Source organism: Accipiter gentilis, chromosome 5, assembly GCF_929443795.1.
Source record: "Accipiter gentilis chromosome 5, bAccGen1.1, whole genome shotgun sequence".
Taxonomy (NCBI): Eukaryota; Metazoa; Chordata; class Aves; order Accipitriformes; family Accipitridae; genus Astur; species Astur gentilis.
This window is the reverse complement of record NC_064884.1, coordinates 6029093-6046424: the sequence shown is the minus strand read 5'-3', so window position 1 is coordinate 6046424 and position 17332 is coordinate 6029093. Positions and strand designations below refer to the sequence as shown.

Sequence of the window (17332 nt, the reverse complement as noted above, 5' to 3'; positions counted from 1 at the left end):
CACTTTCATCCATGTAAAACCTCACCAGACTGGTGCAAAGTCAATTATTAAGTCAGATTTTGTGTTCGCAATAATAAACTTCTGCAGAAACTTTCTTGTGCTGCACAATGCCATTTTTGGCTTGAAAGTTCAGCTTACAAAAACATTTCTTAATAATGCTGCTAGAGGAACCGCAGTCACAAAAACATTCTTTGTACAGCAGCCTTTGAAGGCCATTGATGGCTTTTACTATGCTTCAAGGAAAGTGATTCCAGTGCTTCCCACAAACACTGGTACAGGGGAGCTCTGCCAGGCCACTGTCAACATTCGGCTGACTGACACAAACTGTGGAGCACACATGCCCTCTTGTGGCCAATATTCCTGTACAGACTACTACAGCTTTGATGTTCTAACTAAACGGGGATGCCAAAGAAAAGAAATTATAAAATTACCTCGCCTTCTAATAACTTCCAGAGATGCAGAGCACATGCAGCTGACTTTGCCTGAGTTCAGTAAGCCAGCAGCTCAAAAGACCAGGGCACACTCTTAGTTGCCAAAATATGGCTTTACATGTTTACACGCCTAAGAGCATTTTCCTCTCATTTCCTGTTTTTCAATGCCTAAAAGATGCTTAGTGCGCCTGCCAAAAAAAAAAAAAAAAAAAGAAAAGAGAACAGACCAGGAGTACAAGAGTAAAAGTGGATAGACACACAATTGCTTGATAAAAGAACACTAATTACTGCATTAGAAACCCTGGACATTGCGAGTGCCCAGCAATTACTACTCTCCCATACCAGGATTTTGCTTTTCAGGAGAAATGGTTACTAACTGTGTGTCATTTTCAAAACAGGTACAAGGGGGTTTTCTTGTGGGTTTTTGTTTGTTTGTTTGTTTGTTTGGGTTTTTTTGTTTGTTTGTTTTTTGTTGTTGTTGTTGTTGTTTGTTTGTTTGTTTGTTTTTTTTAAAGGGATTACCTCTTTCAGGGCTTCATCTTGCACCACTGCCCGATGGAGGAACAGAGTGAGATTGGCAGACACTCTGTGATACTGCAGATATACAGAACAGAGCCATTGTGCACATCAACCTCACCTGTAACATTCAGGAAGTGAGAGAAGCAGCTGTGGCAACTGACCAATATATTTCCATGTTTGCAATAGACAGCAATAGCACACAGATCTAGAAACATCTTCCTGCATATTTATGCATGCATATTGGCGGAACGCACTCATAGCCATGTCGTGCACTCATTTCTGTTGTTTCAGTCCCACATAAAACACCTTCTGCCAAAGCCTTTGGCACATCTTTGTTTCCTGGTGGCTTATGCAAATTGTGTTTGCTTCATTTTCCTATTTATTTATTTCCATGCAATGGAGAAGAGCAAACTTTTAGGGAACGCTGTCAAAAGCTAAATTCATTTCAGGTGCTTCATAGACAGACTTGGTTGGCAGCGAATTGTTGCTCTTCTGGAGCTGGAAATACTCACCTGCAGAGCAATAGGTGAATAATATTTGTGCTTCTGTTTGGCATGCTTCATTTGCTTGGTCATTTTCCCTCCATTACCTGGTCTCTGATAAAGAAGAAAAAAGCAAAACAAAAAAACAGATGGATCCAAAACCTGGAGTTTAGCAAATCCCTAGTGTAAAGCCAGACAAAGCAGATAGATAGAATTCTTTGTGATTTTAACAATGTACTCTGAAGAGTTCTGCCTTAGCAAGCATTTCACAGTGTCAAGATTGCCTCAACTGGCACCTTTCTTTTAGTTCTGCATTACATCTTGCATGCCTTCAGGCAAAACTCATCCAGCAGAAGACTGGACACACTTCTGTCCATCACAGTGTACACAAGGTATCCTAAACAAAGTAAATACTCTTAACGAAAACATTCAACAAAGCAAAGGAGATGAACAGAAGTCTTTCCTTGCCCCAATACTGCAGGCTATTAAATAGGGATGTTTGGCTGAGAAATGACTGAGAGTTACATGACAATCTTCAAGAGTGCTTAAGACTCCACTAAGTAAATCTGAACTAAGGATTTGAGAAGTCTAGGCAGAGCTACAAAGCTTAAAAATTTCCCTTGTCTGTTTAAATTGTAACACTGAAGACTAATTTGTCTTATCACAGTAAGTCTCCTGTGTTCAGAAGTCCTGTGCTTGACTGAGATCTGCGGACAAAAGCTTTGCTGAAAAGTTGATATAATTGCAACAAATACAGAATGGCAAAACTTGGGGTGTTGTGGGGTTTTTTTTATAGATAGACAGATAGACAAAAAGGCATTTACTATTTTTATTTGGCTTGTGAAAGGTCAAACGTGATCTGACAGAGTAAGTAAAAAGATTACTTGCCATACACAGGGCCAGGTACCAGAACTGCTTGACCAAACCGTATCTTAAATCAAATAAATTTTTATACATAATGACTTCATCTAGACATGCTTCAATATTGCTGCACATATCTGCCGGACAATAAAATTAAATTTTTGTCAATTACAAGGCCTCATTATTGTATGTCTCAAAATTGGAAATCTCAAAATTTTAAGTCTCAAAGTCACTTCAGAGTCACTCATTCTTAGATTCCAGGCATCCCTAGAAGCCTGTGAAATGCTGTTATTTCTGTTTTTCACATTGGACTGAGACACTCAGTAGTTAAGATCAGACTTAGATGGAGTACAGAGCTGAATCCAAATGGCCCCAGATACATAATAATGTCCAAAATGCTTTATTTTTTTCAGAGCAGAGGTCCAGCTGCCCAATGTTCAGTTTACTCGGTTCTCTATGTGGCACTCCCACTTCTTTCTCAGTTCAATGGGACACAATCAAATAGAACTCCATTTTTAAGGAACAGCTCCATTACTGGAATAACTGGAAACAGACTAAGTGCAGACAAAGCAAAATGTGCTGGTTTACTCAAAGCTGAACATATTTGTCTTGAGAATATATAAACCAGTATATGAAACAGCTGAGATATCAGATCAGACAGGACAGATAAATGTTAATGGCCTAATTTCGCAGTGCTTTCTACACATACACAGCTATGAACATGCAAAGATCCCTAGCAAGAAGCTATACAGCTCTGAATGCAAACCTCTAAGCATATTCATTACTTCAGTATTAACAGCAAGACTCCATTCCCATAAGAAACGCAGACTAGTCCTGTAGTGAAAAAAATCCAGAGGCCACACTGCTGCTCTCAGTACTTCATGGCTTCTGACTTATCCATAGAATCTGCCACTTGCTGCAGAACTTGTGATCCAGACTCCACATGTCCATTTAGCACCAATGTGTTCAGGTAAGGACAAACATCTTTAAAAAGCAGAAAGTGCAAAACAATGCTGTGTTGTCTGTCTAGCCTGAAGCAGCTGCAGAGCACAGGAATGGATTGTGCCTGTTCATTTCAGTGGGGGGAATCTTACATTTGTAAATGTATCTTCAGTTTTGCCGATCTCTTTTATTAATGTATTAACATTAAACATTTTACAGAAAGTAGTCCTTTATGGAACCAGATAACATGCCTATTTGATAAATTTGAATTCCCTTCCTATTCCTTTCCAAAGGCCTTGGCAATTGCAATACCTCCAACTTCATGTAAACTAACTTTTACAATGGAATTCAGCTAAAGCAAGCCCATATCCAGCAGCACATGAGATTTTGCCCAGAGCATATTCAAGTCAATATGAACCTCAGTTTTTATCCAAACTCCTGTTACACTTAGCTGCACTGACAAATGCGACAGTGCAGAGACCTTGCCCCAGGGAGTTAGCTCCAAGGTCCTACGAAGGTCGTTGAGTCCTTACAACTGAGACAAACATTGATCTGATCAAGTCTCATGAACAAAATATATATCAGGAAGCCCTAGTAAAAACCAAGGTAATCATGATTCCAGGTTGTCAGCACTGCTCCTGAGTCCCCTTTGCTCTGTTTCTTATCATATACAGTGATGCTCTCTGTACTACATGGTGTAGAAAATTACAAGCTTACAGGGAAGATGCTGGAATGACCTCTGTCTAGTGCATGGAAGACTTGTCCATGTAATGACTTCAAAATCAAAGACATCTAGTTACTTAAGAATACATGCTAATGGGCAAATTCTGTACCTTCTTGATTCCAAGTAAAGTTGTCTCGTATTCAACTTGCTGTGGGTAGCTCTAGGTATCTCTTCACCAAATCACAGTTAGGCAAGCACTGTTTAAAGCCAGGCACCCAACTTTTCATTTAGTTGCCTTGCTGCATTCTCAGTGATAAATGACATTACCCTCCCAAGCAGAAAAGACAGTGCTGTGAAAAAAGATGCATGGGACCACCCTTCTCTCTTTTCCAATACATATTCCCTATTCTTGTGATGCAAGTTATCTCCTGCAGTGTGCTTCAAAAGGCCTTAAAACATACCAATGACCAAGTTAAATTCAGTTTATCTTGGAATAAATAGTTCATCACTGCTGTTTTTAACTTTCTGCACCAGAAATCTTGTATTTATGTACAGTTGGTTAAAATAACTATACATTCTCATTTCAATTAAGAGAAATTAAACTCAGTGTAACTCTTGGAATATCCTGTTAGCCTGCTCTTGCTCCTTATACACCTTAGAGAGGATAAAACTCCAGCCTGAAGATGCCTCTGCAGACATTTGGACAGATCCTTCATACCACTTCAATGGCAAATGCATACTCTTGGTTTCTCCTAGCTCCTTAACAACTTTAGTGCTGCAAATAACAGCGAAAGAGATAATGATCTGAAAAAACCCTCAGTGTGGAGCATCATCTCTTGTCTCTTTCCCTTAGAAGTCAAGCAGTGAACTACAGACTGTGAATTCTTTCCGAGTTAAATGGTGTTCCTTCATATTCTTGCTTGTTCCCCATATCTAACAGGAAAATTCTTATGTCACCTGAATTTATACTTTGTTGTGTGGCAGTTGCTATGCCCTGCTGCCATTCATTTCTACTCCTCCAAAGGTGCAGGAAAATGGGAGGTATCTAATATTGGCTTCAAAACAATGCCTTAAAAACTATGGTAAAATAAGATATTCCCTCATGCTGTCAGAGAGGAAATTCCATGAACTATCCTCAGTACCTCACCTTAATACTTATTTAATCTATGTACTGGGATATGTGAAGTCCCTGTAAATAGACAACAGATAATTTATTATAACTGATTAGCTTGATACTTTAGTTTACCTGTCAAAATGCTGTTTCTAATCCAATTCTTTACATTCACATACCGTTTCATAAATTCCATCTCTATGGGGATTAATATCAGGATGTCAGTCTTCATGGAATTCAGTACATGTCACAAGCTGCTGTAACTCCTGAGACCAATCAGAATGCTTTGGAGTACCCCACTCCCTTCCTTTAGCATTGCAGAGAATAGAAGTCCCTTGTTCCTTGCTTTGTAATTCCTTTTGCCAGAGGACAAGTAAGGGAACACACTTAGCCTTATGACACCAAAGCACTTACTGGGATTCTTTAAAAACCAACCTAATGGTACAAGTAACACACAGTTATGTGCTGTGACTCACATACACTGCCTTGGCAGTAGGAACTAGAAGGGAGGGATAGAAGCAGAAACCACACTGGTCTCCTTTTCGTGAAGTGCCTGTCAGCGTCATAGGTAAATGGTGAGAGAGGCCAACACAGCTGGGATATGGGCTGACATGGAAACAATGACCAACCTGCAACCATGGCAGCTTTCTTGGGGGCACCTATGAGAATCCAAGTGTGACCAGCGATTGACTTTTGACTTTTAACACCTTTGAAGATGAGTAGGTCAGTTAAACAAATGGGAATTTTGGATTGTCCTTTAGTTTCAAAGGCATATCTTTGGAGTACAAAAAAGAACGAAGAGTATTAACAAGCCATTTCTGGGGCAAAAGGGGACCTGATGCAAAGCAAAATATATACATTCTTTTCAGTCTGGATCTTTAAAAACCCGCATTCTTTCAAAAAAAGAGAAGAATATAGGGACAATGCAAAACCAGGATAATCACATATACTATCATTAAAACAAGTGCATAGGGAGGGCAGGTTAACTTGTACTGATATTCACTGTTATCCATATTCCAGGCTTTTTTTGTCCATTTCCTTAATACCCATAAATCTCATTCTCCACCCAGCCTGATTCCTTGCTCCTCCCCACACGTTCTCCACACAGCTCATAGATATCATTGGTCACAAAGCCACTTTCAGTACTGGCCAATGTCACAAAGCCGCTCGTTGATGTATTCATTGCTGCATCGTCATAATCCCTGGAGAGGCTGTCAAGCACTTTATCTTCCCATGTACGGAAGGAAGAATTGTTAGCGCCAGGCCTAGTTCCGGCCAGATCTGCTTCTGATTGCTTCTTGATTACTTTGTAAATATCCAGATTTGGACTGTTCCTTCCTGGGTTAGACAGCCATGCATCTTCCTCCTTTGGGCTTGCATCTATTTGCTCTTGTCTCCTTAGGGACGGAGGAAAGAGGACAAGTCATAATATGTTTTTTTTTTTTTTTACAGAGGCAAATACAAAACAATACCACACCTCTCTTACAGTAATTTAATGATGACCCTTGAGGAAAGCAGACACTCAGAGCCTGGAGTTAGGATGACATTTGTTATTATTTGCCATTCCAGGTGTGCGGCAGCAGGCTGCATACCCGGGGTAGTCCCATGGCAGGACCTGCTGGGGCACCCTTGCACTCTGCTGCCAGCTGAGATGCTAAGGCAGCAAAGCTCAACGCTGACACCACAGCCAGCATCCCCAACAGAGGTACTGTGCACACAGGGAAAGCAAGGAGAGGAAATTGGTAAACATTATTTGCTCCAAATGTATATTCTTTTATTTCTATTACTCTGTTTTTCACTTTCAAAGGGGATCTTCTGATAAATCAGATCTTTTCTTCAATAAGAAAACTTAAGTGCTAACACTTCAAAATCATCATCTTGTTTCATGCTATTCCCTAACTACTATATGTCTGTGAAAAAAATAAAATGGCATAATGTGATTTACTTAAAAATTTACTTCACAAGTAACTCAGCCTGGAGCATCCATGCTACTTTTTAAACATTTATTTGGCTGAAAGCAGTCCTCTCCAGAGTATCTTACAGGATCCTGAAGCTAGCTGTAAAATGACTGCCAGGACAAGATATCATAGGTCCAATTGTTACAGAAAAATGTCACTTACCTCTTTGCAAAAAGCCAGAACCAGAAGATGGCTGTAAAGACCATCAGGAGAAGCAGCACAGGAATGCTGGGAATAAGGATGTAGGCAAGACTCTGAACAGGTTCTACAGGTAAAAATGAGATTCTGGCTTTTATTCACTTCCAGTTGCATTTGACATGCACAGAACTTCATAGAAAAACTAACAATAGCAAAAGGCAGCAGCATCACACCTCAATAGGCTTCTAATCTTGTTCATAATCTAGCAGTATCTACTTCTCAAAGGCAGCAAGCCTGACAGAGACCAATCATCTAGTTAAGCAGGTTAAAGTAAAAGAAGCTTAAATCTTCAAGATGAAGAACCAACAAGCCTCACTGTCCCACTGTAAGAAGGCAACAGTGGTACAAGGTAATGAGATATGCTGTCTTTTAAAAGATTAGGAACACCCAGCCAAAAGATTTCAGAGAGCAAAATATCTTTTATTATCTGTGAATTTGTAGGGGGAAAGTCAGTGTGATAAGAAGAAACTGAAAGTTTTTCATAGCTAATAATAGACTTACAAACAAAACATTAACAATTTAGACATTCTGAAGTGATTCAATAAATTAAAAGTACCTTTTTCAGACCCAAAATACTTTGCACAGCTTTAGATTTAGAACATTTTGGTAGTCAAAGCAATCAGTTTACATTTGTCCTGGAAAGGATTTGAAGGAATTTATTTTTTTTTTTTCAGATGCAGTTGCCTAAATTCAGTCTTCTACATTTAGGGTCAAACACTTCAAACTGAAATGTTGACTGTTTACAGCCACATGTGAGAAATGTGGGTGTGCATAGTTAGAGAGAGAGCAGGCCAGCTGTTGAACGCACAACATACCTTTGGCTTCTACAACTGTTACATTAGCATCTTTCTTATGGCGTTCTTCTGGGAATACTGGATTCAAGGGCTCTGTTGCAAAATCTGGAAAGAAGCAGCTTAATTAATACTGCAGATGTTATTTGAAAGAGTTTAAGAATCATAAAAAGTGAAGGTGAGAGGAGATTGAAGAGACTGCCAGCTGCAAAGATGTGCAAGGTGTACTGGTACTCTTTTTGCTTAGATTTCTGCAGCATGACCAACAGTTCCAGATACTGCATCAACAACAGCAAGACTGTGTTCTTGAAGAATGGATTATAGAATAGCACAAGGAAAGTGCAAACTGCAGGGAAGCTTCTTGCTTGTTAAGTTTTCAGTCTGTGAGTGTCCTTGACAATGAATGTAACGGAGAGTATTTCTACTGAAAGTTAGCATATAATTAAAAAAAGCCCCAAACAAATATCTATAACTTACCTCTTTGAGAATTCTCTATTGGAGCATTTGTTGGCTTCTCTAAAAGAAAAAAGATACGCACAGTTTCCTCATAAGCTTGAGTAGGGAGACCAAGTGTACTGAATATAGTCTAATAACATGAGCATCCTTCTTTAGTGTTCTTTCTCCCTCATGCCCCATTTGAGATCTCAAATACTTTATAAAAATCCTCTGAGAATTCCTATAAGTCACAAGGCAAGTAGCTACAGATATTAGATACTGAGACTCTTTTCCCCAGGACTCACATTAAATTTAAAGATATCTGTCTCCCACCACATCTTTCCAGTGAAGCTAAGAAAGGGTTTCCCTATCTGCTACTGCAATCTCCTCATACCTCCTCTTGGGGACTGGGAGCAGGTTGGTTTCTAAAGCTACAGAATGACTCATTACCAAGAGAATATTTGCAAATGAAGTTATTTTTCATGTTGCATCTGTCATCATTCCATTGAAACATGTAAGGACCTCCGACACCTGGTGGGGCAGATGGCTGGTGGTACATCACAACACAGATTTCACTCCCACAGGATGGCTCATCTACATACCAGTTCCTAAAGAAAATACAACAAATATGTCAAGTAAGACTTGACATCACTTTCTGTAGTACTGAAGGAGCTCAGGTGGGAATACAGCATACAGGGCATGACAGAGGGCAGAATCAAAGAGGAATACAGCTCAGCACACCCCATCCCACCCTTGCCCCTGCTTCCACTGTGTAAAAGTAGGAAGAATAACAATACAATTATTTGCAGTGTACCTTCTCTCTTTGGAATTCCTAATTTTCAAAGCAAACTCAGCAAGCAAGGTATTCAACAAATACTAAGGAGTGAAGGGCTGAGTACCTCACTGCCTGAAACTCCTCTGCGAGGCTGAGTAAAAGCTCAGGAGAACTTTGACTTTCTCCATACTGCCTTTACACACCTGTGCAAAATCATCTATCAAAATGATTTTTGCTCTCTGACATCAGTGGCCAATGCTTGCAAATTTTTGACACTTATTCAATAAGAAAATGAAAAAGCTAAGCAGGATCTGTTTTTCTCTGTCTAGAAAAACACTAACAGGAAAAAACCCTGTCTTGTGGATATTTATTTTTTTTTAATAGTAAACTTCACCACTGGAAAACTGTGTAGGCCTTTCCAAGTAGAACACAGGAAAGAGGCTCCATTACTTAGTGCTCTATAATACAACCATTACCGAAGAGGCATGTTATGCATCTCGGAGAAACACTTCTAAGACTGTGTCTTGATTTTGAAAAATGTTCAATACCCACCGATTTTGGAACAAGCAATGTTCTGCATGCCAAGCACTTTCTGAAAGCTGATGCATACAGTATAAATAGTTCTAGATACACCAAGGTATTCAACGTGGGAAAAAACCCACACATGTTAAAGCAGTATTTTTTCAATCACTACAATGCCGTACTCCTCCCTCACTTCCCCTCCTAGTGCCGCCCCCCCCCTCCCCCCCCATGCCCCTGATCTTTTCCTTGGCTATATCATTCAGCATAAATAAGCTATGTCTCACCAACGAAAATAATAATAAATAATAAAGCTATGTCTGTTTCTTAGCAGCAGCAGATCTGGTTCTAGCTTCCTATTATCTACCCCCAGTATCTGAACAACAGGAGAAACTTTAATATATTAAACAGTACTAAAAGCAGCTCTGTTTCATTCATTGTTGCACAAAGCAACTAAAATTTCTTATGGGTTCCCAAAGCATAAAGCTCACAATAACAAGGTATTTTTACACGTCCAATATAAAGAAGAATGCAAAGGCAGACCTGTCATACATATGATATGTTGTCATAAAATATTTAAGAATGTTTGGGTTATTTAATGAAATTTGCAGTTCAATCATTGTAAATGTAGCAAGCAGTTAAGGATAATGAGTGAACATTGTAGAGTTTGATTTTTTTAAAATTACTTTAATCACAGGTTCAATAGTAAATATCTACCAGGCAAAACTCCCTTGAACCTGAAGTTCACTGCAGAGCTGGCACCTCGCTGCTAAGGCTTTCATCAACCTGGCAATATTTAGAGCAGATTTTCTACTTCTATACTACAGAAAGGCAGACCTTGTAGGCCTGGATCTAAGAATATCTTTAATCTAGAAAACTGTAACTCATGATTGAAATAAATCATAATTTAGCAGAACTTTTGAAGCTAAACACATTTGGTTCTACGCTGAACAGAAATGTGAAAGTAGTGAAAACAACTCCAGCAAACTTGTAATTGGTTATAAATGTTGTTGCCTTCATATTTTAGTTACAGCAAATGCTGTGCTTCTGCTTGCCTTAAGACAAGGAGGCAGAAATCTAACAAGTGGTGTGAAAATTTTAATTTTTCATGTCTACAATAAATACTGCAGCTTTCCAATTTTACTGTCTCACAGGAAGAACTGCTATTCTCTCAGCAAGTAAAAGGAGAAAGGCTCAGTGCTCAGGACATCAGGGACAAAACTTCAGGGGATCTAAAGTGCAGGAACCTTCAGGTCAAAGTACATATTTTGTCCATGCCTAATCAGAGATTTTTTTAAGACCAGATTGCTTGTTTTTCCACCTCCTTTTAGCAATCAAAAATTATCAATCTAGCCCAAGCTAGACACTCTAGGTGTCTTACATAGAGCAACAAAGAGAGAGTAGGGTCTCTAAAGGGTAATTTGTCTACCCATTACATCTGGATGGGATGAATCACTCTCTGGAGATACTACCGCTCGTCAGTGACTGCAGAAGTAACACAGATGACAGCTGGGACAACACTGCTTGATTCTTTTGAAAGAATCCTTTCTGATTGCTAAAGGCAGGTGACAGTCCCTGACCAGGTTGCTTCCCAGTCTCACAGGTACCTACCGGAACTTGGATGAGCTGCCATCTGACCAGGAGTACAGGTTCTGACACTCTGTACTATTGTCTACCTCCTCCTTTTTCCTCCTAAGCCCTATCCAAAAATCTCCATCAGAAGCTAAGAGACTCTCAATAAATTTTTCAATCAGTCTTTGCTCTGCTTCTGTTTCAATACTGACTAGATGTCCACCATCAGCTCTGCAGGCAAGGTGTGCTTCTTCATAGCTGATCCTGCGTGAAGCATCATGAAAATAAACTATTTTGTAGCATGGTTGCTGTGTTCCACCCCGGCAAACTGTCTGTCCTGCAGAAATTAAAAGAAACCTGTTACAGAAACTATGCCTGTTAGTACCAAAAGTGAAGGCCAATACTTCCATTTGCCTGAGTTTTGCACTGTACGATAGTTTATGTAGAAAATACAACACAGGTAAAAAGCCTCTTGTACTACTTCCATTTGCCTGAGTTTTGCACTGTACGATAGTTTATGTAGAAAATACAACACAGGTAAAAAGCCTCTTGTACTACTGGACTAGCAAGTGGGACCTCCGAACTTTTCTTACTGCACGTAACAGTTTAGGTTGGTCTGCACAGCACTGTTCTCTCATGTCCTGCACTTCTCAGCTCCCTCATGAATTTTCTGCGATTTGAAGACCCTAGGGGTTCCTTACAAAGAAACAATGCTGCGCCAGAGAGCAAGCCGACATGTGCAATGTTTTAAAAAGTGAGTTCCTTTACAAGGGTTCAAGGAGGCTTTTAAAAATTATTTTTAAGGAATTTAAAGGGCTAAAATTAGAGATCCTCTTACACAAGCAGAGATAATAATTTATCTTCTGGGGTGTATGTAATAGTTTCATGGAGTATATACTGCAGTGTATCAAGATGTGTTCAGACAGTCCAATTGTAAGCATTGCTCTGCACTGTAGACGTTACTGACTGCCCAGGAAGTAAACAATGTCTGTTTTCAGACTGTCATAAGCCAAGGACTTTCTCATGTGTGAAGCAGCATGGCTTATTTTGATTACAAGGAAAGCAAAGATCAAAGTGAAAAGATACATAATCTAAAATTATGCACTTCTGTTTCTCAGCAGAAGAGTCCCAATATTTAGACTGTGGAAACAAACAGTTTTGTTTTACTTGGTAAATATTTATTTTCAAATACACTGCAGACACAATCTGCTAACCTACATGTTTTTACAGAAGAAGAACATGTAGCGACATTTGTAATGTACTCAGAACAAATGGGATGTGAGGACAGGTCATTATAAACCCGTCCATGGGATATATGCTGGCTTTGCTTTATTCTTATATGTTCCTGCATGGGCACTCTCTTAGAGTGAGAATTTAAACACCTTTTGTATTGGCATTTTTGAACAGTTACGTATGCAGAATCACAGAGCCTGCTAACACTGTACACACAAATTAAAACTGGCTGTACTGTAAAAGCAGTATTTAATAATACATCTCTAGGCATAACCTGTGTTTCTCTTGGTAACTTAACACTCATGCAGACTGGGCGAAAAAGGCAGAACCCCTTACCTCTTCTCAGGGATATGTCCATTGCTATTGTGAAAGACATAAGAAAAACACAGACGGCACACTGTTATTAAAAAACTGCAGCAACTGTCTAGAAAGAGTGTCACAAACTGCCCACGGGTTGTTTTCTGATACACAAACATGATTTTTTCCCCTTTAACTGGCAGAAAGTCTCTGTCTTATCAGCCAAACTTGCCATTGCTTTCAGCTAAGGAAAAATTTATTGTAGTTGATTACTGTCCAGACTTCACTGCCAGTTAGGTTCCCAAATATAGTTCCGGTAAGAGAGGACAATTGGATATGTAGCTATAACCAATGCTGAAAGTGTTCCTCGTATTTGCCCCTTATCTCCTCATTGTCTACCTGGGATCTGCCTCAAAGCCTGCTGACTTCAGTGAGCCTTGGTAATGTGAGACTAGGGATGAGTCAATTATACTGAGAAGTAAAAATTCATGAAAAGAAATAAATCTCCAACCCCACAGCTGGCAGCTGAGCCCTCTAACTCACTCCCACAAAAGTCCTACTGCCGGCAAGAGCATGGGAGAATTAAAAATGATATTAATAGATATAATAAAACTCCTTGACTTATGTTGGAATAACATGAATATCTCACAGGTGACAGCATTCAGGCTTTCTGCTGAACATACCAGCCTACCAAGTCAGGCAGAAACTTGCCCCAGACTGGCTATTCTGTGCCCTAAAAGCAGACTAGACTACCTAGTTTGGGTACTACATCCAAAAATACTGCTGGTCCAACCTTGAGCTGCCATGTATCTGTTATTATGAAAGGCGTCTAAGTAGGTGACATTCCTTTGCGCAAAACTGGGAGGACAGACCAATAATCAAAAGAGACTTCGTAGAGGAAGAGTAAGACAAACTAGCATGGGCTGGAAATTCAGCCAGGCTGGTAATTACCACTGAGGGTGGGATGACAAGAGTAGTTCTGTTAGCCAGGGCAGCATTTAAGATTCCTAGAATGGAGGCAAAAATGCAGTAGGGAGAGCAGAACGGTTTCTCAAGGGAAGAGGCAAATGAAGCTGGACCACCGGCGTGCCCCCTTCACGACCAGGTGCTCCCACCCAACGCAGAGGATGCGGACGTCTGCCTAGGGCAGGGCTAGCTCCCGCTGGGGAGTTAGGAGGGAAAAATCACTGCTCCAGGTAGCGCCCGCACGTCCCTGCCTATGTCGCGACGGCCGCCCCAGGCAGCCAAACCCTCCCAGCGCAAAAGGGCAGGCGACGAGTCTCGACGGGGCTGCGAGCCCCGTGCCCGGCTCCCCGCCCTCCCCGGCACTCTCAGCGCTCGCCCCGCTTCGCGGAGCCGGGCAAGCGGAGAGCCCGCCAGCCCGTACCCCCTTACCGCTGAGCAGCCGTGCCCCCGCAGCCCAGCCCAGCGCGGCAGCGCACAGGGCCGCGGCCGCCAGCATCCTCCCCGGCTCCGTCGGCGTCCGCGGGGCGCCCGGCTGGCTCCACCGCCCGGCCCCATGCGAGTGGCCCGAGTCCAGCTGCCGGGCCAGAGGGGAGGGAGCCGGGAGGGGCCGTCCTCCGGGGAGGAGGGGCCGGGCCCGGCTCAGCCCCTACGCGGGTAGGAGGCGGCAGCGGCGGCGAAGACCCCCCGGGCAAAGCCCGGGGACGGGACCCGCTGCCCTCGTTGCGCGTCTCTCCGCCGCAGGCAACTGCCTCTCCCGCTGCGGGGCACACGCTAAGCCCACACCTCTTCCCGCTGCCTCCATTCGCAACTCTCCCCTATGCCGCACTTCACACACCTCATCGCTTCTGCATGTTGCCCCCCGCTCCAGCTTTAGACCCTCCCTGTCCCACACGTAAACGACAAGGCGCGAGCAGAGGAGACACCTCCCTCCACCCCAACGTGTGAGTGGGAGAAGCCCCACCTGCAGGCCCTGAAACCAAAGGCTGACCCTCCCCGTTCCGATGTGCAGCTGCCTTTCAGAAACCGCGTCAGGGCAGAAAACAGAACACGGGAACTTTGTTTCAAAGATTAATAAATGCTGAGCCTGCTTCCTGGTGGCTCGGAAGCTGGTGCACACCTGTTTCCGGGATCACTAGCTCTCCAGCTCAGATTTCAATGGCTCAGCGTCTAAGAGCTTTTTTGCAGGTTGCAGAAAGGGGCAGAGCACCAAAACGAGCAAATGCAGGAGCTCTAAGAGCTGTAGTTTCTGCTCACACAGATACTAGCTGGGGTCGATGTTTTAAAATAAATGATTTTATGAAAGACTTAAAACCTAGACCAACTCTTGGGAGTCTGGTTGGAGAAACTACTTCTGAAATCAGTATCTTAGATAGAGACAGATCCTTTAAAATATCATTAAGACCTTCCACTCCAGGTCTCCAGAGGTCAGGAATCTCAGAGGTAGGTGTTGGAGCTGAACTAAGGCTATGGCTTTGCAGCATGTGTCATGTCTGTGAAATGCACACATCAATGGTATTCTAGAACCGAACTTTTACATTTCCTAAGTCCTTGGTGATCAAGGTTTGAATTTAGTAAATAACTAGGCACTTGAGCAACTTTACAGACACGAGCAATTCAACTGGTTTCATGAACTAACATTTTGGTGAGACAGTTTTGCCCTTAATTTCATGTATTTCAGAAGACAAAACAAATCAAAATGAGGTATGTCCATGAAAGTGACATATGCATTTAACTATTTCCAAACTGTTAGGTAATACAGTTGGAAATGCCTCAAATACAGGGAAGAACCGAGCATCTGTACTGGCTAGCCTGAGTTGTAAGACTGAAGCCAGGCCTTTTATCAAGCCAATCCTCATTATCTTGATGCTCCACTAATACACTCATTCTTTGGAGAACTTTTGACAAAGGAAATCCTGTTTTGGGGAGTTTTTTCTTGTTTTGCAGACCAAAGTAACCAAAATAATTACAGTGTTTCTAGAAATCAAACAAAACCTCACCTTCTTTACAGCTGTAGGTATTTTTATAACACAGTTTAAAAGCCCTGCTAATAATTTTAGAAGTCTATCCTTTTTTTCAGTGTGTTTGCATTCTAAATCCATTGGAAAGCATTTCTGTAATGGCTCTGAAGGAAAAAAAATTTCTTCAATATATCCAAGGCAAGTAGTAGCAGCATTATCAACATGCTTTCTTGAATTACTGGTGAATAAATATTCTGCCACTTGCATTTTACAGCCTCTCCCATATCAAAAGCACAACTGAGGAATACACTGTCATACAACAGCAGCAAAGTGATTACCAAAGATTTTGCTAACTTCAACAGGAAAATGGCAGTAGCTGACAGAAGCCTTTGTTGATCTATTTTTAACAAAGGTCAACTGCAAGCATTCAAACACTAGCTATACCACTTGATAACAAAACTTAGTGTCTTTACTGTGCAACCTTAATATTACTAGCCACAGACTCTTCTGTTTGACCTGGTTTCTACTTTTGTAAAGAAATTTCCTAACATAGCCATAGCAGTTGCTCTCCATTTATAATCTTGGTAAATTTAGCACACATGAAATGCATATATTCGGTTCAACAGCCTCTTCAGATCATAGAAGTGTGCCATTTGAAAGCTGTCTAGTAAGTTCAGAAGATTTCAAGTCCTGCAAGTCAAAAATCCCAGGGCCACAGATGTCCACTGAATACAAGCCTACAACTGCCCAGGTACATATTTTGGTGCTCAAATATTTTAGCATTAATATTTCAAAAAACAATTTTGATGATATAGATTTATGCCACTGTTAGCCAGGCAAAACTGGTACTTTAATTGAGGTAGAGGGGTGCACATGTGAGAGCACCAGAAAAGAAAATGTGTTTTCCTACAGCAAATTATATCAATATATGATATCTGGCACAAACCTGAAGAAAATATATAGTCTATCTTCTTGTAAAAAGATGTAAGCATATGTCTTTCCAGTTCTAGAATTCCTAGCATCCCAAATGGTTCATTGTCACTTTTGCACTTTATTGCTCTTTTCCTTTCATGCTGACAACTTCAAAATAACCACAAACGAAACAAGCATTTTAATTTCCTGCACATGGAGAAGGCAGTAAACTGAGGCCCTGCTTTGTCTCACAGTACATTGGTGTAAAATGGCAATAAATAACAGAATTCAGAGTGATTTTGAGCCTCGATAAGCAGCTATTGGCATACATTGCTCACTGCTATAGTGCCAAGACAACAGGAAAGCAAGAGGGCAATAAAAAACTTGGTGTTTCCAAGATCAACATCAGCACATTAGGAACTAACAGTTTACTAAGTAAATAAGTTACATAATTTAAAATGTTTCTGAATTAAGCATTTATTTTAACTTTAGCAAAACAAAGAAATTTATGGGTAGGCTGACAAGTTTCTGCAAGCCTATCCACAGCCTTTGTCATATCCATGCCATTTCTCAGTAGGAGCAACTAGATATGTAGTCAAAAGAGGAATGTACATGGCTTGAAGTCCAAAGCAGCATGCTTCTGATAGCAGGATATTTTTTCTGGGGCAAAGAAACACTTTATTCTCTTCATCAGACAATTTAGCTGAA

General features: G+C 41.0%; 1 protein-coding gene across 2 annotated transcripts; it reads right to left on the bottom strand.

Annotated features, from left to right (window-relative positions):
* Positions 1 to 2266: 2266 nt before the first annotated feature.
* Positions 2267 to 14319, bottom strand: LAYN (layilin). Of its 2 annotated transcripts, XM_049800923.1 has the most exons (8): positions 14184 to 14319; positions 12828 to 12851; positions 11298 to 11595; positions 8843 to 9000; positions 8435 to 8473; positions 7982 to 8065; positions 7131 to 7233; positions 2267 to 6407 (listed from the first exon to the last, which is right to left on the bottom strand). In XM_049800923.1, exons 1-8 carry the CDS (start codon positions 14248 to 14250, stop codon positions 6050 to 6052), a joined length of 1131 nt encoding a protein of 376 aa, XP_049656880.1. In that variant the 5' UTR covers positions 14251 to 14319; the 3' UTR covers positions 2267 to 6049. The 2 variants fall into 2 exon arrangements, with proteins under 2 accessions (XP_049656880.1, XP_049656881.1); XM_049800924.1 differs by lacking the exon at positions 12828 to 12851.
* Between the last annotated feature and the right edge of the window lie 3013 nt (positions 14320 to 17332).

What these genes read in the sequence shown, in the direction of transcription:
- LAYN (XM_049800923.1), bottom strand. Translation starts at nt 14,250, where the DNA reads ATGCTGGCGGCCGCGGCCCTGTGCGCTGCCGCGCTGGGCTGGGCTGCG. An exon ending in GGACATATCCCTGAGAAGAG is followed by an intron (nt 11,596 to 12,827) that starts GTAAGGGGTTCT and finishes TAATTTCTGCAG; the next exon opens with GACAGACAGTTTGCCGGGGT. An exon ending in AATAGAGAATTCTCAAAGAG is followed by an intron (nt 8,066 to 8,434) that starts GTAAGTTATAGA and finishes GCTTCTTTCCAG; the next exon opens with ATTTTGCAACAGAGCCCTTG.